At 32.3% G+C, this 23,093-nt stretch overlaps 1 protein-coding gene across 1 annotated transcript in view; it reads right to left on the bottom strand.

The window, feature by feature from the left end:
• Positions 1-23,093, bottom strand: part of HCN1 (hyperpolarization activated cyclic nucleotide gated potassium channel 1) — a 534,584-nt gene that overhangs the window by 284,809 nt on the left and 226,682 nt on the right. Inside the window, exon 3 of the mRNA XM_073236418.1 lies at positions 21,212-21,373. Coding sequence (XP_073092519.1) covers positions 21,212-21,373 — 162 coding nt within the window. The remainder of the gene's footprint in view (positions 1-21,211; positions 21,374-23,093) is intronic.

Genomic DNA, 23,093 nt, shown 5'->3' with positions numbered 1-23,093 from the left:
TATATCAGATGTGCTAAGCATTTTATAGACCAAATTTATAAATTCTATAACAACCCAGTGGAGTGGTCATTACTGGGTGTTTTGAAACTTTGAAAAGGAAAATACTGAATAATAAAAATGAAATTCTATTTTTGTAAGATATCCTATGTTCTAAAAGAATTATGCTGCTTATTTTCAAAAGAGCCAACATATTGTTAAAGAATAATACAAACAGATTATTCTTTTTCTTTGAAAATGACACTTGTGACATTATATAAAGACTAATGTATTTCTAAGACTAAAGTCAAAGTGTGCAATATATCAAGTAAGAAGAACATCAATTCTTTTTTTGGCAAAAAAAAAGATCTAGCTATAATTAACATTACAAATTGTAAAGTAAATAATGAAATCAGCAATTTACATATTAAAAATTCATATTTATTAATGCAGAAAAATTGTAAGGTATAAAGCTTAATGACCTAAGTTTAAATATTCTCAAGGCATTTTACTTGACTGGTATATCTCCTGCAGAACATAATTAGTCAATAAAGTATATATTTCACTTTCAAACTTTCTTAAAAAGTTCTTTTTTTTCTAACTTCCTCTGAAAAATTAGTCATCCCAATTTATAATATTTTTTTAGTAAAATGATATATATATTAAGAAAGATTTTTTTTTGGGTAAATAGATTCTAGCAAACAACTAGAAATACCTATCAATAGGATAATATATTTATATTATAAAGAAGGTTTGGGTAAATAGACCTTATTAGTGACAAGGACTAAACTTTTAAAAAATCATAAGGACCTGTTAGACATGAAAGAATAAAATTGTTACTGATTAAAATTAGAGATGGGTTCAAAATCCATCTAAAGAATAAAAGGTAATATATGAGACTTTGGAAACTACTATTCAAAATTCTCAAAGACAGTTTCTTCTAACATTCTTTAAAGAGTCAATTCACACAAATATACCTATATATATATATAAGATACTTATATATATATATATATATATATATAAGATAAACTCAACCAAACACAGTAAAATTAAATAATTTTGACAGAACAAAATTTTTTTTCTGCTATAGCACATTTTAGGAAAAACAATTTGCAACAAATGTAATAGTAACATGTTTTCAAGAAAGTGCACATTTTCGATTTGGGGTCTGCTCCACAGACCCCCACCCTCACCCCAGAAACCAAAATGGAGTTCTTGCTCACTAGGAAATTAAATCATACTAAAAATTCCAGGATTTGAACATTTTATCTGGACTTCCTGAATTATTCCACAGCAAAAAAGACTTTAAGCTTCAGTTTTCTCTATATTTACAAATGTTTAACATACATATATATAAATACAAGACTCTAAGGATATATAGACAGCACTTGTGTGCAATATGCTATATGGCTTCTGTGAATATCAGTGGAGAAAGCTCCTTATGGCACAGATCTTCTCCTTCCCACAGTTTTTATTTCATGTTGGCAGTAGATTCTCAGAGTTTTAGGGTCTGTCCAATCAGTTTTAACCAAGGCCAGCACACAGCCAATAATGAATTCATTATCTAAACCCAATAGACTATATGAGATATTCCAGATATTCTTGGCTTGAACATGTGTTGCTTAAGGTAAAGGAGGGTCTGCATTTTGTCATACCTGTGTTACCTGCTGCATTTATTCACTTCATATGGCAGGCTGGTTAAACCCACTGAATTTTGATAAAGGCCTACGTATAGAGGTCACCAATTACAATGTAATAATAATAATGAAATGATGATCAAATGATTCATGAGCCAGTAAAAAGAAGTTATGAATGATAGCTCCAAAAGAAAATCCCTTTATTCAATTTCCCTTTGCCATGGCAAGTAACAAAATATATTTTATTAACTGATTTGTACTGAATAATTCTGGAATATATACACACAATAGGTTTAGAGAGCACGCAATGCATTGAGTTGCCGCACCATGCTTCTTGCAGCACTGACAGCGTCTTTGAAGGATGTGGTGAGATAGAAGCATGGGCTCCAGGCCCCACCTCTAGTTCAGTCAGAGCGCTATGCTTTTGTTCACACATTTATTTGACATGACTGTCTCCAGTTTTTTGTTGAATAAAGAATTGTAAGACTAACTACTAATAGTTCAATTTCCTTATTCTATAGATATGTAAAGAGAGGCCACAGAATATAAATCTTACTTACAAGGTTAAACAGTTCAATAAGGGAAAACTTCGAAAATCTATCTAGTACACTTTGTTCTGTATAATGCTGCCTCCTTAATAACACATCAAATATCCCTGCTGTAGATCACATTAGTATTGGCAATCCAAACTGATGACAATTCAGAACCAGAGTATTTTAAAAAGAAATGCAGTTATGTTGCTAATTTAACTATCAGTTGGGCATTAGTCCAATAAAGGTATTATTTTTAAGTATATACATGAGGGTAATGACTTAACACATACAAAAATTTCAGAAATAAATGATGAGATATACTCAAGCCTCACAGGAGAATCAGTTCTATTGCACTGTAGTCATCAACATGAATACATACACATTTCCTATCAATGTGATTAAAAAACACAAATATGCAAACATTTTTACTTAATATATTTAAATTTATTCTTCACAAAGAAATTATTTTTAATTTGCTTAGAAACACTTTCTTCAGAGATAATGAAAAGCAAATTTCATTCTGGTTTCCACTAAATAACCCAAATTCTAAATTTATTGTGTTTGAATAAAGACATTTCATAATTTCCTAGAATATATTTTCCAAATGTCCTCCAATCACATTCACGGTATATATGACAACTGTTTCATGTTGTGCTTTTAACTCAGGATGCAACTTTAAATCCTGAGATTATCAAAGTGAATAAAAGTTTTCAGAAGAGTGTGACAGTTGAGGTGTGTTCTCAGTAAAGAGGAGAAGCGGCTTGGAATTTTCTTTGGTTAGATTGACAGAAAACAAAAGATAATGCCAGATGCATCTGTTAACTATTGCTGTGAAATAAGTTACCATAAAATTTATCAGCTTAAGACAGCAAACCTTTCTTATCTCATACAGTCTCTGAGAATCAGAAATCAGGGAGTGGCTTCGCTGGCTACCCCTGGCTTTGGATTTCTTATTAAAAAAGTGCAGAATAAGCCAGGGATGCATCATCTGAAGGTATGCAGGGTCCACTTTCAGCTACTCCCATGTCTCTTGGCAGGAGACTTCAGTGCCTTTCCACAGGACAGCTCACACACGGTAGTTGGCTCTCCCTTGGAACAAGTGATCCAAGAGAGGAGAGAGGGAGAACCCAAAATAGAAGGGGCACTGCTGCCATATTTACTGGTAAAACAGACCAACCCTGGTACAGTGTGGAAGGGGATTACAGAGGTTGTGAATACCAAGAGGCAAGATCACCCTCAGCTGGCTACTCCACCAGATGGAACAGTAACATGCTGACACTTGCAACTGTGATCACCTAAAAGATGTGGCAGGCTGGGGTTAAACTGAAAGAAGTGTTAAAACAAGCTAGATACAATGGATTGAACTGCGTACCTCCAACCCCCACCCCAATTTGTATGTTGAGGCTCCAGCCCCCAATGTGATAGTGTTTGGAGATGGAGACTCTGGAAGGCAATTAGGTTAAAATGAGGTCATGAGGGTGAGATCCTCACAATGGGCTTTGTCATGAGACTCCATGAGAAGAGACCGGAGAGCTTGCACTCTCTCTGTCATGTGGAGACTGAAAAAATGGTTCTCTGAAAGCCAGGGACAGAGCTTTGCCAGGAACCACACTGGTTAACACTTTGATTTGGACTCCCAGCCTCCAGAAACTGTGAGGAATAAATGTCTTTTGCTTAAGCCACCTAGTCTGTGGTATTTTTTTACGGCAGCCAGAGCTAAGACACTAGATAACAGAGCTTCGATGTCGAGACATTAGAATGGCTAAGCCAATAAAGAAGGCTCTGAGGCTTGGAATTGGACGCACCTTAGTTAAATCTCAGCTCTACCATTTATAGGGGAGATATTAACAACTCAGTATTCTTGTTCCCTCATTGTAAACCTGGGATTAGCGATGTGCACTTTAAAATTAAATGAGATGATGTGCACATGAGATACACAGAAAGCACATTATTAGACTGACATAGAAAGCACAATTATTTAGTAAAGGACCAAGGAGAAAGAGGAACACTTCCTTAATTCACTGTATGATAGAGATTGTGTTTCTTTTAGCCCTAGCTACAGGAAAGATAAGCATTTAAATTATGCCTCTCTTCATAGCAACCATTATGAAAATAATTATGCACAGCTATCAAATGCCTAATATGACAGCAATTGCATGAAAGAATTCCGTAATGTTCTGAATACTCCTCAGATTCCATGAACATCTTACTTTGTAAGAAGATTTGTAACTCTGGCAGAACTAGAAGTTATATTTCAATTGATAAACTGTGTGTATTTTCGCATCATGATTATGTTTTCAATAAAGCACTATTTCCATTTAATAAATTGATTATTTTATGTGTTCAACTAGTAGTCCCATTAAAATTTTACTGAACGATCACTAAGCATTTTCCTAATGAGTCTAAGTGCAGCTTTCTCTCTTCAGAAAAGATAGAGTGAGGAGAGAAAAACAGAAAGGAGACCTGAATGTAACTTTTTTCAATTAAACTAATACTTAAAGAAAATTTCTCTCTTATTAATACAATTTCATACATATATCAGAGTGGCTATAGCACACATTTGATATAATCAAATTTGAGACAAGAAAAATATATCATGATCAGGGAAATATGATAGGCCAAAATGATCTTGGCTTTCAAATTAAATACATAGAGGCACTTTTTCAAATAAGTTTTTTCTTTTAGCAAAAGAAAAAACACAAGTTAAAATAGGAAATACCTGAAAATATGTTATCTTTGTCTTCTTTATAGGAAAATGAGTTAAATTAAAATCTCCTGTTGTATTTAAACAGTTCTGTTTTATTTCCTTAAAGTTTTTTCAGGTCCCCTGGATTACTACTTAACTAGAGTGAGATAGAACACACTGCTAATAGAAACATGGAAAATCCTCTCCAGGGTTAAAAAATTGGTGAGTTAACCAACAGAATAATATTTTTATAATTGTGGCAGCATTTTAAAGTATATCCTTAATGGTTTCATTTGATATAAACACAAGTACACAGGGCATTTTAACAAGGACTTTTTGGAAGTAGTGGTATTAAAGGGGATTAAAAGGGAGGGTAAAAGAAAATTCAAACATTAATATTTTATATAATTATATATATATATATATATATACACATACAAGGAATCAGCTTCAATTTGGAATAAATGCTGAGAATCTTTCAATAATGAAGACAGAAACATAAATCAAAGAGCTTAAAGCAACACTGAAAGGCCAAGACTGCCAGAAATCAAACATTTATTTTGGTTTTTCTTCACCAAACAAGATACTTGAGGAAATCAAGCTTATCCTGAATTACTGTTTTAATATCAACAAGTTTAATTAACATGTAGACCAACCAGGGCAGAATAATAGTACCTACCACAGTGCTTGGCACACAGCAGGCAAATGATAAATAATAACTGACTGACTGACATAATGGAAGAATGAATCTAGCTAAATCATCTCTCTTTAGAATACCACGAAGTCTGTTTAATATTTATACCTGAATTAAGTTCTTAGCTGCTCCCTCCTTTACTACAGACAAACTCAGCCCCCTCTTCCACCTCCAATGCTAAGAAATATGTTACATGTGTTTCCCAATGAGTCTGACCTACTTCTGCAGGCCACTGCACTTCCTTGCTCTCCCAGGAGGAAGGTGGCTGCTGCCTCACTGCCCGTCCTCACTGGTGCAGGTTAACCTCAGTTGCTGTTGTGTGTTGCTCTGGCCAGATGCCCTGAGCTTTCACTACACACAGCAGACCTCTGTGCTGCTCTGGACTTGCTTGCTGCTCTGCCTCAACCGCTTGCTTGTTGTCAATTTGCTTAGACCTGCACATCCCATCCCTGGTGCTGTAGCTTTTTCTCTGAAATAAGAATACAGGACTCCCTCTGTGTTCTGCCCCAGTAGGGGTTCTTACAACACAGGCAACTGGGTCTCATGCAGCTCTCCACGTTAGAAAGAATAAAACTCCAAATCTTACAAGACACTTTGTGATTTAGCTGGCCCCTGGGTGTCTTCCCAACATCATTTTTTGGTATCATTAATATAAAATCACATGGACAACATTGTAGTTCCTAAATTCCTCCCATTATCAAGTCCCCACTACATACCCCATTACAGTCACTGTCCATCAGCGTAGTGAGATGCTATAAAGTCACTACTTGTCTTCTCTGTGCTATACTGCCTTACCCGGGCCCCCTGCTACATTATGTGTGCTAATCATAATGCCCCTTATTCCCCTTCTCCCTCCCTTCCCACCCAACCTCCCCAGGCCCTTTCCCCTTGGTAACTGTTAGTCCATTCTTGGGTTCTGTGAGTCTGCTGCCATTTTGTTCCTTCAGTTTTTGCTTCATTCTTATGCTCCACAAATGAGTGAAATCATTTGGTACTTGTCTTTCTCTGCCTGGCTTATTTCACTGAGCATAATACCCTCTAGCTCAATTCATTTCCCAACACCATTTTTGTACTCCTCTCTCACTCCACTCCAGCAACACCAGTTAGCTTTCAACATGATATGCCTCCCTCCTGGACTAGTTGTCTTGCAAATATTTTTGTAATTCCCTCCTTCATTTCCTTGAGTTCTCTGCTTGAACATCATCTTTTCAGAGATGGCATTTAAGAACCATTCTATCTTAACTGGATCTGCTTGACTTAAGTCACTGGATTCTGTTCTCTTGTTTTAGACTTCATAGTAGGATTTGTGCTGCTTGGCATTTTGTCTTCTAGCTCTTTATTTTATTTTCTATTTTCCTGGGAAAAATAGACAACCACTAGGGCAAGACTTCGCCTTATTATTAATCTATTTTCCCACTAGATCAGCAAGCATAAAAGTAGTTACTCAATAAATAAATAGATACATGATAGACAGATGTTATTAATAATCCTAATGTCATGCAAATAAGTAGATGCAGACTGATCCTGTGGTATGGGGATAGGGGGGTGTTATATTTAATTGCATACACAATACTTCCAATCTTTTTCAGTCTAGTCTCTACACTACATACTCAAAACTGAAGAACACCTCTTTTGTGATAAATTTAAGATACTGGATATATTTCTGATTTTATCATTGACATAAGGGTGATGATATATACCCAATAATTAATAAAGCTCTTCTTCATCTGCAATATTTAGAATTAACAACTTGAATTCCAGGTCCCCTGAAACTGTCTATGATGGCTTCCGTAAAGCTCTAGATCTTGATTTATTAATGGATTACTCATCAGATATTTCTCAGCAGTAGACAACATGAGAAGTAAAGAAGATAAGGATATTAATTTCAAGAAAACCCTTCTCAATAGATTGTCCATGGTGAATTCTTGCTGTTTGGCAGTAACATCATAACTGCAAATGCGTTATTTTTTCCCTTGCAAAAATAAAGAATTCGCCTAGACAGTATTTAATTAACTTGTCTGTCTTGTCTTTTTAATTTTATTTATGCATTTTATCAGGCCATTTCTTTCAGTCTTAGCTGTTCAATAATTTATCATTATATTGAAACAAATTGCTAAACTAGTTATATCCATGTAAAATGAAATTAAAATTAATGTAACCATTCTGATAAGTCCAGGATGAGCTGCTAATGTGGACAAATTCTCTTTCATTTTCCCTAGGTGCTTTTCACATTACTTGATTTTTTTTTTTCCCTTTTGTAAATGGAGAGGAAAGGAAGAATTCTGTTAGGGCCTGATATGAGAGTTAAGGAAGAAACCAATGCATGTAACACAAGGCATGTATTCAACCTTACCAGCTTTTTGATTAATTTCATAAGTTGGAAACTAATGGCCTTTTGGCTGTAAATCAGGCTTGCTGTTTATTTCTTTGGGAAAAATGTTATTTTTTTAAAGTAATAATTATGTAAAATGATACATAATTAAATAATATGTTTATATATATGTATATGTTGTTATATATAGAAAATTAAGGCATTTTACATAAAAATTTGAATATCCAGCTTTCCTTGAAAACTTTGGGCATCACTGGATGTAAATTTCCACACAATTATCAGCTGAAATTGAGAAGCAGCTATGTCTCTTAGACAGGTTATAAGCTTTACATAGTTCACGAGAGGCAAGGGGCTGCTTTTTGTCTTAAACTTGGTCTAATTCACATGTTTGTATGATTAGATTGGCTCCTGTATGCATTTAAGTTTGCTATCTTTTTTGGAGTTAGTTTGGATAGGTCAGACAATGTTTGGGTAGTAACCTCAGATTAAATTGACTGTATTTTCTTTGTTTTATTTTTAAAAGCTAGTTTACCTTGATAGTCTCAGGTTATGTGCAGTCAAATCTGTATGTTACATAGTATTTTCAGAGAACAAAGTTTTCTCATTACTCTTGTGACTCAGTTGACCTTTATAGGAACAGGCACTTTTGCTTTCAAAAGTTGGTGAAAGATTTTTCTTTCCTATCATGGTAAACGGAACATCATAAATATATAATATGTATTTCATATATACATATACTTAAAGTATAAATCACTATTTGATAATCAAGATTTTTTGGATCTCCATTATATATTCAGCTGAAGCACATTACAAAGAGGCATATAAAACACAGAGCACTGGGTTGAGCTGAACCTGCATTCACTCCATAATCAAGGAATATTTTTTAGAATAAATTTCAGATACTTTCACCATTTCTCTTGTCACTGAACTCTTCTGCACCAAATTATTAGAAAGTAAGTGAAAAAAAATGAGCTACTCAATGACTTTGATCAGTTCTGTTTTATTATTATGAATGAGATGGTTTACTGTTTAATGCTCTTCTTCCCAAGGTTTGCTCTGGATCCTCTAAAGAAATGTAATTTTATAAATGCAAAATTCACAGAGAGAGGATGAGTTAACTTAGGATCTGTTGTCTCCTTTTTCTCTAAATAAAGAAATAACAAGCATTCTTAGGAAGAGGTAGTTTCAGTTTATCGTAACTTGGCTGCAATTACAATAATCAGCCATGAAACAAACAAAAGAATCACAATTGTGTTAGGAGTGGTATTATTTTTGGTGAAGTCAAATTGTGAAATATACAAATGCTGACTTCCTCTCAGCAAGTTAAGCAATAAGTTAGTCTTTTTCTCTGTGCTCCAAAAGGAAACAGTTAAATGACTAATTTAATAATTCTACTAAGTATAATTTAGAATAATATTTTTGCTATATTTTAAAGATTTTTCTTATTATTAGTAATAAAAATAGTTTAAAAATAAAAATAAAAGTAAAAATAAGTAAAAATAAATCTTTAAAAATATTTTTAAAGATTTTATTACTAGTGATAAAAATAGAATAAATGTTTAAAAGACAAGATGTTAATTGTTTGTGGAAGGTGAGCAACATATTCTTGAGTTTCTCAATCAAGGAGTTCACCAGAGTGATCTGTCATAATGAGTGATACAAATTTGTTAACTAAATTCAGCTACACAGTAAGAGATACACTCCAACGAAAAACACACTGCAAGGTAATGAGCCTGTTTCCTGTTTATATAATTGAGAGGGTTAAGTATAAAAACAATGAAATCTCTTATTCAAGTTGGCATAATTTCATTTCCTCTGCTAAACTCTGTAGGTTTTCACAATATGTACATATGCTTTAATGCTTTCTCTAATACCTAAATACTATGTTAAATAATCAAGTGAGTTATATCAGAAAAGTGGTTATTGAAAAACAAATTACTGATGTGTCATGATGCTCTTAATTTATCTTACATAATTTATAAATGGATCTAAATTAGTTTTAAAAGCATCATTTAGGAATAAAGGTAGATAACAAGTGAATATTTACATTTCAAAGAGATAATTAGGTATCTTTTTGGTCAGAAAATAATTGCTATAGAATAAAAAGATCTTAGAATTTGATGCCCAAAATTGAAGTTTTTTTCTTATAAAAATGTCATTGGTTAGAATTTCTATTTCAAATTAGCATGGGCAGTATCTCAATTATTGACATATATTGAAATTAGGGTCACCAAAACCCTATATATTTTTTACACTTTTGTCTGAGAGCTATGTTTGATTCTTGTGCTGGTCTCTTTCCTTTCTTTTTTCTGATCTTACTATAAGACCTTACGTTTTGCCACTTAAAAAATCCATTCCGTTAGATTCAGTTCATCCTCCTATAAAAAAGATGTTCATCCTCCTATATAAAAATATCTTAAATATGAATCTATATCCAACATATTAGCCATTTCTTTTGTACTTTGTGCTAGCTGCATCTTTGATGGCCTCAGCCAGGTTATTATTAGGTTGAAAAGACCTCAGATAATCTTAATATGAGGAAAATACATCATATCCTACAGAGGTCCTAAACATCTTTTTCTATATTGATTGCAATCAAGTAACCTGCACTTTGCAGTGTAGGAACAGAAAACACTCACTTGACCAATTTTTAACCCACTGGATTCTACTTTCTGTTAGTCTAGATATTTCATAGTAAGATACCATGAAGAACTTTGCAGAAAGCCTTATATAAACTGCATGTACCACCAGTCTGATGTACCAGTCTATCTCAAAAAGAAATTAGTGGGCTGGTATATGTAATTTAGCAAGGTTTCCAACAAGTTTTTTTTTAATGATATCTTATATATAAAAGAAGAAAAAGATAAACTGTATGAGAAGTTTTCATTAAACCAGTACTTGCTCTGATGAAACACTGCCTTTTCTCAGTACTCACAACAATTTCTTTTATAACTTAGTGCAGAGTCTTGCTTGGAATTAGCATAAAAAAACAGGCTGTAATTTGCAGCACCTATCTTCATTCTCTCATTGTAAATTCAAACATTATTTACATATTCCATGGACAACAAGTTCTTCCCTCATTTTCTTGGTTTATAAAAGATCCTATGCAATCAGTCACCATTTCTTCTTCAAGATATGGTTTTAAGGTGCAATTCACATGGGCCAGGGGATTGAGCTCATTTAGAGTATCAAAGTAGTGACTCAGTTCAATTTCCCTAGATTTATTCCCAGTCTACTCAGTTTAAAATATTTCACCTTCACAGAAGGCATTATTAAACAGTGCTGAAAATATTCTACTTACATTCTGTCTATTTCATTCTATGGATTCCAACTGGAGGATCTATCCACTTCCTGCTCTTTGCTCCAACTGTTACTTAATGTCATTGATGTTTCTCTCATTCTAAATGTTACTTACGGCTATCCTTATGGGTTTAAACCACTTTATCCAATTTTCTGAGGTGGTAGGAAAATAAAAGCAATTTTACATTCAAATTCTCTTTGTCTCTTTAGCCAGGCTTATGAAATATAAATTTTCTTTCCATGTCTTTCATATTTCTAGATATATAGTACATCTTTTACTTCATTATATATAGTACATCAAGCTACCCTAAATCATTTTTTAATGGGAGGGTTATGCACAAACTCATAGACAAGAAAAATCAATTCTCCTCACATTTAACTACAACTGTTAATAATGTGTATGGAGATAAGAAATTTAGTAAGAACTGGGTCTTTATATTTGGTATATATAAGTTCCTTCATTACTCCAAAACTTTGTGAAGTGAATATAATTACCCACCCCACATTACAGATGAGGAAACCAGGGCACAGATAAAGTCACTTATCCAAGGTCACGTAGCTGTATGAAAGAACCAGGAAATGAATCTATGCAATCTTGTTTCAGAGCTTGACCATCCTTAACCACTTTGCAATATCATTTCTCATATTTAGTTTAAGATTACTTGCGTGCCTCCTTTCAGATTCTTAACAGTTAACCCTAAACAACAAATTCTTCAATTTTAGTTGAAGTAAAGTATCATCATTTCTGCTATGCTTTAGGCACTAATGTCAATCAGGCAAACCAAGAATTCCTCAGTATTGTGCTAAAAGAAGAGTAAGTGTCTCCAATCCCCATCACTGATTCCCTTTACCAGTTCTATGAAATGACACAAATCCTCCCTCCACCTTACCTAGTTAGTGCCTCCTAGTATGCCCTTTAATAATACCTATTTATTAATGATTTCTTCAGATCTCTTTATTGTAGACTTTTCCTCATACTAGATTTCCAGTAGCTGTGCATCTGCTCGATACACGGTCTCCTTCAATTAGATTGATTTGTTTCAAAAAGCCATTATTTTGACCATAATTCTTAACCCACTGAATTTTATAATTTACCTTGGAATTTGTGTCATTCTGCCCATATCTGTTCATTAGAATGTTGAAAATCCAAGATTATAAATTTTACTTATAGTTACCCTTCAAGCTATTTTCTCAAGAGAGGTTTTGGTAAGCTTTGTACTTTGAAAACATATGACTTATTAAACATATGACTTCTTCATTCAAGGTTTTCAATAAGTATTCATTCATGCATTAATGGGAAATAGCAGAAAGTACAAGGAGAAGACTGCTGTCTTAGATCCAGTACTATCACTGTCTTTCTGTTTGACCTTTGACAGATACATTGAATGTCTCCTTCTTTGTTCATAATGTATTCATAATATTGGTTGTTGTATGTAAAAGTACTTTTAAAAGGTAAAGTAACATCATAAAATATGACATTGTAATTAACCAGTTCTCTATTCATCACTGGATATATACGATTTCCTGAGCATGGTTATGAATGGATGTCACAGAAGTGTCGAATACTTAAAGAATCAATCAATAATAATACCTAATTGAATATACCAAATATTAGATACCTGGTAGAAGTTCTGTTAGAGGAATTATTGTAATAGGTTATTATACAAATATTGGCAGAAATACACCCATAACATTTCATTTACTTATTAGATGAGAAATAAAAGATCTTAATAGGAATATAGCTCAACAAAAGAAACAGTATTAATATCTAACCCAATAGCTGGTTATGATAAAAGGTATGTTTTCTTTCATTTGGAAGAAACAGAGTCAGCCTCAAAGACATCTAATTATAATGGTGAATGGACTCAGTGGCAGAAACACAGCTTGAAAGAAAAAAGACAATATGCTTTCATTGTATTAGCTATTTGGTTCCTATCTCCTAGTTCTCTTCCGCCCCCCCATTCTTCTGCAAAATAATGTGTTCATCCTCTTTTTTGTTTCTCTTTGAAATTTGGTGATCATTTAATTCCTATAGAACACTCAACCTATATAACAGTCTGTTCATTCAAAGCACTAAGTTAAATGATAGAAAAATACATTAGAAGACATTAGAACATGTCAGTCTCACAAATTTTCATATATAAACAGCATCCAGATCTACCACTTATAAGGTATCCATTTTTCTATGATTAAATGTATAAAAATCTACATGTGTTTGAATCTCTTTTTAGGACTTTTTTTAAAGACCTATTTTTTCAAGTTCTAATTTTCTGGTAAAATAATAAAAAATCATAAATAAATAATAACATTGATGAGTGAAAAGTAGTTATTCTCAGGAGAATGACTTCCATAAATAAATTGTAAATTAATAATGACTTTAATTTGATTTGCCTAATATTTACTGATTACAGACCTATGTCAAACCTTTTTTTTCTTCTTCCTTAAAGATAGGTAACCTAGTTGACAACATAATTACAAAAGTTGCCAGACAGAATGAAGTCAGTATTTAATGGAGCATTAATGCTTTAGTTTTTCTTGAGAGCAATGGGGAGCTAGTATTAGTATTAACCAAAATGGTATTTTTTCCCAATCATCTTATAATTCCATTAAAAAAATGGAATCCATATTTAAAAATACATTTTAAAAAATACAAATAGCTGATCTTAGAACACAATAATTTTTTTAATCACCTAAAAGACAAAAATATAATTTGTAGCAAACTGAGATGGTCAAACAATTATGTCCTCATTTTAATATAATTTGAAATTAAAGATTTTTCTACTGAAGGCCTTTCCTAACTTGCAGGAATTAGTATCTTAGATTACTATATTAATCAAATGGCAAAAGCTGCCACAGGTGCTCTGTATATATATATCAATTGCTTTGGTTGATGTTATAAGTAGGTATTATAATTAACATTTATTTCTATCATTAGAATATATTTAGAGAAAATTGTTGTTAACTTTATGACATGCCCTAGAAAATGCTGTTGCAATACAGAGTATATGTTGTTGTTTATTATTATGTATCTTTTTATGAATTACAAAGATATGGTGGTGGCAAATTCTTAAATTTTCCTATGTACTTTTTCATCACTATCAAGCTCATACAATTAGAATAAAGAGTTACAGTCCACAGATGGGAAGTACTCATAATTCTATACATGGAGTATGAAATAGGTTGCACAACAGTCAGATGTTCATTAACTCTTGCTTAGTTAGGCAGAGCCATATTTCTGAGACACCTGGCTGGTAGTACTAGAACGGTATTTAAGTCTTGGTCACACTGGAACCATCTCTATATCCTTATATCATAGAGAAAACCAGCCACTGATTCTGGTACATATTTTTAAGATCTTACCTGATAAATTGTCTATGCTCATTGGCATGTTGCAAGAATAATGTAAAATAACTGAAATTAACTAAAGATTCACGAGCCCATTTCAATTTCTCATAGCAGTTACTCATTTCCAGAATATGTTACATCTTCAGAAATAATAAAATACTTCTCAAAATACTTCTCAAAACTATAATTCATGTTAAAGATTTTCTGAAATGCATGTTTGTAAAGAAAATCCTAGATAGCATTTGTTTCCACATTGTTTGTTACCAGAAAATAATACATGTCTGAGAATGAAGAATGCAGTATGTGAATTGATTCACTTTTTGTGATGAGGTCATGAGATAAGTCACTAGGCTGGCTGTCCTAATAGGCAGATACAGGATGGCAACGGAGAATCACAACACTCAGCAGCCTGTTGACCTACTTTGTTATTATAACTCATAGGAACTATGAATGCACTTTTTTCCCAGTAAGGTTACATAGTGACTTGTCAGCAAATTAGTTACTTTTTGTTAGGACTTTAAAAAAATTCTATTAAAGCAAAACATTCTTTTTATTAAAAAGTCAACAGTATAATAATACAATTTCTAATTTATAGAATTTCAAATCCAAAATACATTGCTAGATCTCAAGAGAGGTAAAATACATTTTTAATTAAGAGATTTTTAGCTTCATTTCTTAGTTATATTATTTCAATCAATGATTATTTTGGTAATTAATTAATTGGGACTTCAAACAAAAAAATGAACCTGTTTTAATTATGACCTTATATATTTGCTATAATATCAATAGATAATAATATAATAATCCAAGTTATATGGGACTTGCATATGAATAGCATGTATTCCTTTTTTTTCCCAGATCATTCACTTAAAATAGGAAATAACAATAAATATTCTTTCTACTTTAGCTCCCCTGCCTGTTAATTTTGACTATTAACAGTTTTTCAGCTAGAAATGAAATGTCTCAATGCCCATTCTTAAAGTTTTCTTATGAAAAACCCACTGACTAGTTGAAATAAATGTATCCCTATTTGGTGTCCCCCCACCCATTTCTCACAGACTTTATCTCAATCCACACAAGACTGACAATAGTGCACCATGGTGTGTTACAAAAAAGTAGTAGTCTCTAGTGGCTAAAATAAAAAAAAAACATTTGTAAGAATGACTATTTTCAGGCATGTATAGCTTGGCAAGCAGAAAGAGTTCAATAATGCACTGGCACTTGTCCCCTTGCTCAGGGATCTCTGGGCAGTGCATACATTTCAGAGGCCTCAATTCAAATTCATATTAATGGCTTTGCACATGATTTTCTATTCCTTTAGATTAGAAAATAAAAATTTTAAATCTCTGTATAGTTTCAGCACCTGGAAAGAAGTGCTATGAATGAAAGCTGGTTAGAAAGTAAGCACTGTGAAGGCAAGAATTTTTTTTATTCTCTACACTATGTTCAGTGCCTAGGACAATGCTTGGCACAAAGCAGATATTCAGATTACCTAAATCAAAGAGTATGTAAAACACACTCATTTCATAGATTAACTACAGGCAAGTTGAGTGAGTTGCCTAAAGAGGTTTTAATGGTAGAAGCAATTTTGGAATGCATGTCCCCAAATTTAATTCTGCCAGTTTTTTCCCTCCCTGTCTAGATGTGTCAGGATAAGCTATGTTATGTTGCCCATTACAAATTAAGAGGCACACCTCTGGAGAGGAGAAAATGAACTGGAGGGTTACATACTAGCTTTTCAATTCCTAGACCTATAAGTGAAATAGGATATGGCCACTCAGAGGCCCTTGACCATAACTACCACAGGGCCCCATCCAACAAGAAGGGCACTGGAAACCAGTGTGTGATGACTTGGTTATTAGTAAGTGTTCCTGACACACTGTCTCAAATGAAAATAAAATTGGGTAGTGATTTAGATTTTCTTCCAATCAAATCTCTTACCTTCTCCACATAGATTTTATTAATTATACCCTTTTAGATATTTTATATCTCTCTTTTCTGATATTCCTAGCATGGTTCATACATCTTAATATTTTTCTAGAAAATATTTATACCTTAATACCTTATTTATGTACAAATGAAGAGCATTAAAGGTTTATTCATTTGGACTTCATGAATTTTGAGTATGCTATATTGTCCACAAGTTGGCCAAGTGATTATTTATCTTTGAAAAAATAATTTAATGTACACATTATTAAAGCAAAAATTGTCCAAAGAAGAACACTGAAAATGTATAATAAAATAACTAGTTTATGTGCCATTTTTAAATACTGTTCACAATTTACTTGTTTGCTTAGAAACAATATTTATTTAGCAATATATGCAAGGCTGGCATAGGATCTGTGGGTTACATAGATACTTGTAAGGTATGTTGCCTGCCCTCCAGGATGGGATCTCTAGAGATTAACATATGCCTAGATACCTTCAAATGAAACAAAATAAAATATTATCTTCATGGAATTACCTTTGAGTTGTCTCAAATTATTTTAATTGTATTAGTCAAATAAATACAAGTATGAACTAAGTATGAGTTTCCTATCCTTATAGTTCTTGTAAAGTTAAACATAAATTTACAAATCAAATACTAACAAAATAATTAATCAATAAACATCTTAATGTAAATTTATTGTGATGGATAATGTTGTTTTGCTAAAACCAAATAGTTGTACACAACGTAAATGTAGTGCTATTACAGCACTAGTTTTTATAAAGTATGTGGTTTTACACACTACCATATATTTGTGTGCTATGTAATGAGTGACTTAGTTTTCCAACCCATTTCTCCAATTTGTCTTATGGTGAAAATTTTGTACAACCTTTAATAAATGTCATATAGCCCTCTTTTGGTCCAAATGAATCATTTGCTTATTAAGCCCATAAACTAGAATTTTTTATATAATACCTTGCACAATTCAATTACAAAAGCATATCCAATCTCCATATTTAGGGTATTCAGATGATCTTAGATTCATAATATATTTATGTTCAAACCTTTCAAACTATGGCTAACATATATCTATAGATTTACAAGCTTGCTGGGAGAAAAACTGTGAACTTTCTGAAAGTAAACCTGTAGACTTCAATTAAAGAAACACTGTTCTAGGAATATACTATTTAGCTACAAATCCTGCTTTATCTATTTTGTAAAGTCATTCTCTTAAATTATATCAAAATTAATATGCAAGTTCAAATGCATCAGTTTTTACTTTCATAGAATCTTAAAATTAATATTTCAAGATAATTATAATTTAAACCAACAGTCATTATCTCTAATTCCTTTATAATGTACTATCACAATTTTAGTGTGGAGCACCTAAAAACGGTCACAAAATATCATGGGGATTACAAAATTTTCAAAACTAATTTCATTTAACACTGATTATCTGATAAATTGAAGATTTTAATTCAGACAGGATTCTATAATTATAGCATTTCTTGAGTAAAGCAAACACAAATATTACAAATGCAGAGCAAGATTAGTCCCTCTTCAAATTGCATTTTGCAAGGCATTACCTACTACTTTGTCAATTCAAGTAGCCCATCATGGTTAATGACTGACTTTTTAAAAAAAGAACATTAAAGAATTCTTAGGTGAAGAATTTATAAAGTTGTAAAGGAACTATCTGAGAGGAACTGAATCTACTTCTATGAATGAAATTTAGGTTAGAAACAGTTAATATAAGAATAAACATATTGAATAAGTTACCAGTTAAAGATACAGTGTAGTTACAGCGTTGACTCTGCAGGACATATATAGATAACTAGCAAGTGTTACATAGATACAGAAGAGGATATAGATATAAATGCAAATATGCTTAAGGAGGATTTAAAATATATATATATGGATATAGACATAAATTCAAATGTGTTTTAAAAGGATTTAAAATATATAGAAAAGGACATAGGTACAAATGCAAATATGGTTAAGAAGGATTTAAAATAATATTTAAGGATATATGTTATTTAAATATACAAGATAAGAAAAAAAGGGAGAACACAAGGAATCTGTAGAACACTCCAGTCTTTATCATAAATCATTTAGTATCAATGTCAAATGTCAAAGCATAACTGTCAATAACCTACTGAAGAATGGTTAAGTATCATGTCCTGCATCCACCCTCACCTGGATTCTCAATTTTTTCCTTCCCAATTTGATTTTGCTTTTCTACATCTACATCACATATCATTCTTGCCACTTTTCAGTGTCAGAGCTCAAATGCTGATTTTCGAGCAACTTTCTACTACAACTGGTGTTCTGTGACTACAGTTTTAATTTTTTGTAATTATTTTTAACTTTTTTACAATGTATGTAACACAATATAATGTAGTTCAGAATAGAAATTACAGAGTTATATATGCATTCTGATCTTGGTTGTGTCAATCTACTACCCATGTGATTTGGATAATTAGTTTAACCTCTTAAAATTTCAGTTTTCTGAACAGTGAAATGGGGGATAATAGTGCTTTACCTCATCCTTCTGTTTTGAAGACCAAGTAAGATACCAGATTTCAAAGTACAGGGGTTTGTATATTTAAGCATATGTAAATGTGGGGTGCTTTTACTTACATTGGATTTTAATTTCCTCCTTTATAGCTCTCTTAGTGTATAAATACATTTTGTTTTGTTGTAACAGAAGACTTTCTATATATAACTCCATAGCTTTAGGATACAAAATAGTATTTTCAAGATCAAATGACACCATTGAGACTATTATAAAAAAATTGTTTTTTATGGTTGTCTCCTTCATATCACTACTATTCACAATATAAAATAATTTATGGCCTTCATAGTTAAGCATAGACTTAACTATTTCCTACCCTGTTAACATGAAAATAATGTTAATAATTGTAAAGAAAGTAAGAGCCAGTTTCATAAGTAAACCTGCAGCACCCCTTCTCCCACCACAAAAAAAGACCCAAGAAACAAATTGCAAATTCAGGAAAGGTATTTTGTACAACATTAGGATATAGTAAGGTCTGACTCTGATATAGTAAATACAGATATATACACACCAGTGAGCACATATAGACACATTTAAAGAAAAATAATCAACAAATTGAAATTTTCCTTCATTAAATGTGCTTGCCACTGGATATATAAGGTAGGACATTGCCCTACATTATGATTATGCAGTCATATGCATTTTATGGATACTCCCAAAACAGTCTCTTTACTGTTTTAATAAAGACAATTGCTATTTTTTCCGAAAGATACCTACAGAAAATTTAAAACAATAATAATTTGCAAACATAAGTATTAGTTGGTGCCAATAATGAACCACCTTTTGGCAGTAGTGTTGGTGTTCTGATATTGTACACTCAGTCACAGCTGGTATACAGCTGCTGCTTTTTCCTCCCTCTCTCCAAAAGTACCTTAATAATGTCATTATATTTTTACTTTCAGTGTAAGTAAAAGTGACAGATCTATAATCAAAGAGACTTCACAGATTTTAAAAGTGAGTTGATCAAACTCCATGATTTTTTTAACAGAAACTCTCACATGGACCATTTTTCAAATAAGCTTTCAATGACAAGTGACTTGATTACAAAAAATTATTGTCAGGCACTGCTCGGGAACTAGAGATAAAATACAGAACAAAACAGACAAACTCTTTGAGCTAATGGAGCTGACATTCTGGTGTGGGGGACACAGGAAAATATAAGTAACGAAAGTGTGTGTGCATGTGTGTATGTGTGTTGCTAACTTCTTTCAAGGTAAACTGTAAACCAGTTGGTGATGTACTAAGTAGGGTGATCAGGGAAGGCTTCTGAGAGGCAGTGATATTTAAACATATATGAATGAAATGAAGAAGAGAACCAGGTGAACGTCATGTCTCAAAGAAAGGAGTGAAAAGAATAAAGATAGAAAGAAGGGGGAGAGGGAGGAAAATAAAATGGCACAGAGAAGGCTTCTCTAATGCATAGTTAACTTTAAAATCCCTTTATTAAAGGTAATGTAATTAAAATGTAATGCAAGAAGAAAATATGAGAACTTACATATAAGGAGAAAAAGTATTTGGGAATATATATACACATATTTATATATAAAAATATTCACTATTATTTCAATTATTTTGTGTTGCACTATGTAAATCAAAACATATTCTATAAAATTAAACATGAATCTGAATATACTTCACTATGCAAATCAAATTTATATTTCACAGATTTTTTAAATTTACACATCTTTCAGGGTAAAGTTTAAAGGCTACCACTTCCATGAAGTTTTCCTTAGCAAAAAGCACTATCTGAAATGTCATTGCAAGCCATACATCTCATTTGCATTTATACTGATGTTCATGCCTCTGCATGTTTAACAAGCCTAGACCTGCATGCCTTGAAGATAGTAAATGCTAAATAAAGTGGAAAGAAAGGAGTTATTATAAGCAGTAGTCAAAGAACACTGTATTATGATTGCATGTATGCAAGTGTGTTTAGAGTATATCTTTGAAATAAAATGGCTCAGTATACACAGAATAAGATATCTAAAAAAGATGCTATAATACATATATCCCCAGGAACATTTCATGTAAATGAAATATAATTACAGAAAAAGAAATATAACATGATTCTATAGCCACAGAAGCAACTTAAATTTTCTCTGAATATTTAATGGAAGAAAACTTAGATCATTCTGACATTAAAATCAGACCTTTTTGGCAAAACGGTGAAAACACAGGGTGTAAAATAATACAAATTACTTACAACCATTTTATTTAGAGACACCCAGCAGTCTGGTGGGAAATCCTGTAGCAGTGGAACTAAGAACTGAAGACAGCCGTCCCAGTGGCAGAGGAGCAGCATCATGCCGATGAGGTTAAAAATTCTCACCACTGCACTGGCGAGATCATATGTCATGTGAAAAATCTGTTGACCAAAACAGAAAATTGATTCTTATAATACTTACAATCAATTTTTTTAAGTCAAGAATACTACCAATGTCAGTAGGCATTATGTGGTTTCAGTACTTATTTAATACAATCCTGGGAAGAACTTTTACCAATAGAAACAGAGATTCCATATTTTTATCTTTACATTGAGGCCTGGCACTCTGCTTTATGAATATTACAACCAACTGTGGGTTCACCAGAAGAACAGAGATCATATGAACACTCAAATGCTTGGATCATGTTTTAAAGAACATTGATTTTGCCACTAGTTTTCATTTACTGTCCTTTAACAGCTTTAAAACAGATTAAGAAATTTGACAAATGATGGGCACCCTCTTCTCTACCTCTCAGCTCTCTTTTAATTAGGGAATTTGTTGAAGGACAAAAAAAAAAGGAGCAAAAGTAGTTTAATTGTAAAATATAAAGATTGAGAACTAATCAATCACAATTAGCTTTACAGGTATGAGTAGACGTACTTTATTGTGTATAATGAACATGAATAGTGGACTTTGACATAAAGGTTCTCTGAATTTGCTTAAAAAATATTTGTATGATATTTATTTAAAATTAATTTAAATATTTAAAAATTAAAATTATTTCCATTTGTACTATTTATATAGTACAGGTTTAAAAATTAAAATTGTTAGTTCTATTTGTACTTCTGTGTATAGTACAGGTGACTCTTTCCTGTGAACTATTTTTAGTTATATTTTAACAAAATCCAATGTGATAGGTGATATTATTTCAGAAAGCACAAAAATTATGACTAATCAACAACCTCCATCAGAATTTTAGAAGTGAAAACTTACATACAACTTTTATCTTTAACTTCTCATTCATCTAGTTATTACCAGAAACAAATCAGATCTGAATCCTTTCTTTAGCAACTCATGTTTTATCACTCTCCCACTGCGAATATGGTTTCTGCTTATATTTCGTCGAGTTTAGAATAACATAACCCACTTGGGAGCAGATCTACATTCTAGGATGAAGCTTTTTTTTTTTAGTTGTTAAAGGGCTACTGAACTAATAAATAAAAATTTTGAATGTGTAAAGACAAAAAGGATACTTTTAGATATTTAGAATCACATTTTGTATAATGCACCAAAAGAATTATTTATTTTGTTATCATTAATCTACAATTACATGCAGAAAATTATGTTTACTAGGCTCCCCCCTTCACCCAGTCTCCTCCACAATCTGCATTACAGTCACTGTCCATCAGCATAGTAAGATGCTGTAGATTCACTACTTGTCTTCTCTGTGTTGCACAGCCTTCCCCATGCCCCCCCTACATTATACATGCTAATTGTAATGCCCCTTTATTTTTCCCTGCCCTTATCCCTCCCTTCCCATCCATCCTCCCTAGTCCCTTTCCCTTTGGTAACTGTTAGTCCAAAGAATGATTTATTTTTGAAGTAATTAAGATACCATTTATGGAGAAATTATCTGATAAATGGAAAAAAAATACAAATTTTGTATTTTTGATTTAGAAACTATATCTTCATAAGGAAACTTCAATAATTCTTAATAGATGCATACTGACATATACAGAAGTAAGATGACAGGACGCTAGGGATTTTGCTTTTATAAAATCACCAAGTCTCTTTAATTAAATGCTTTTCACTTCAATACATTTTTATTAGCCATTAATTATTTCTTCAAACAATCTTCCTTTTTACATGGTAATTATAGTA

The sequence above is a fragment of the Manis javanica genome, chromosome 1 (genome assembly GCF_040802235.1).
Source record: "Manis javanica isolate MJ-LG chromosome 1, MJ_LKY, whole genome shotgun sequence".
Classification (NCBI taxonomy): domain Eukaryota; kingdom Metazoa; phylum Chordata; class Mammalia; order Pholidota; family Manidae; genus Manis; species Manis javanica.
The sequence above is the reverse complement of the archived record's forward strand: the minus strand, read 5'-3'. Positions and strand labels throughout refer to the sequence as shown.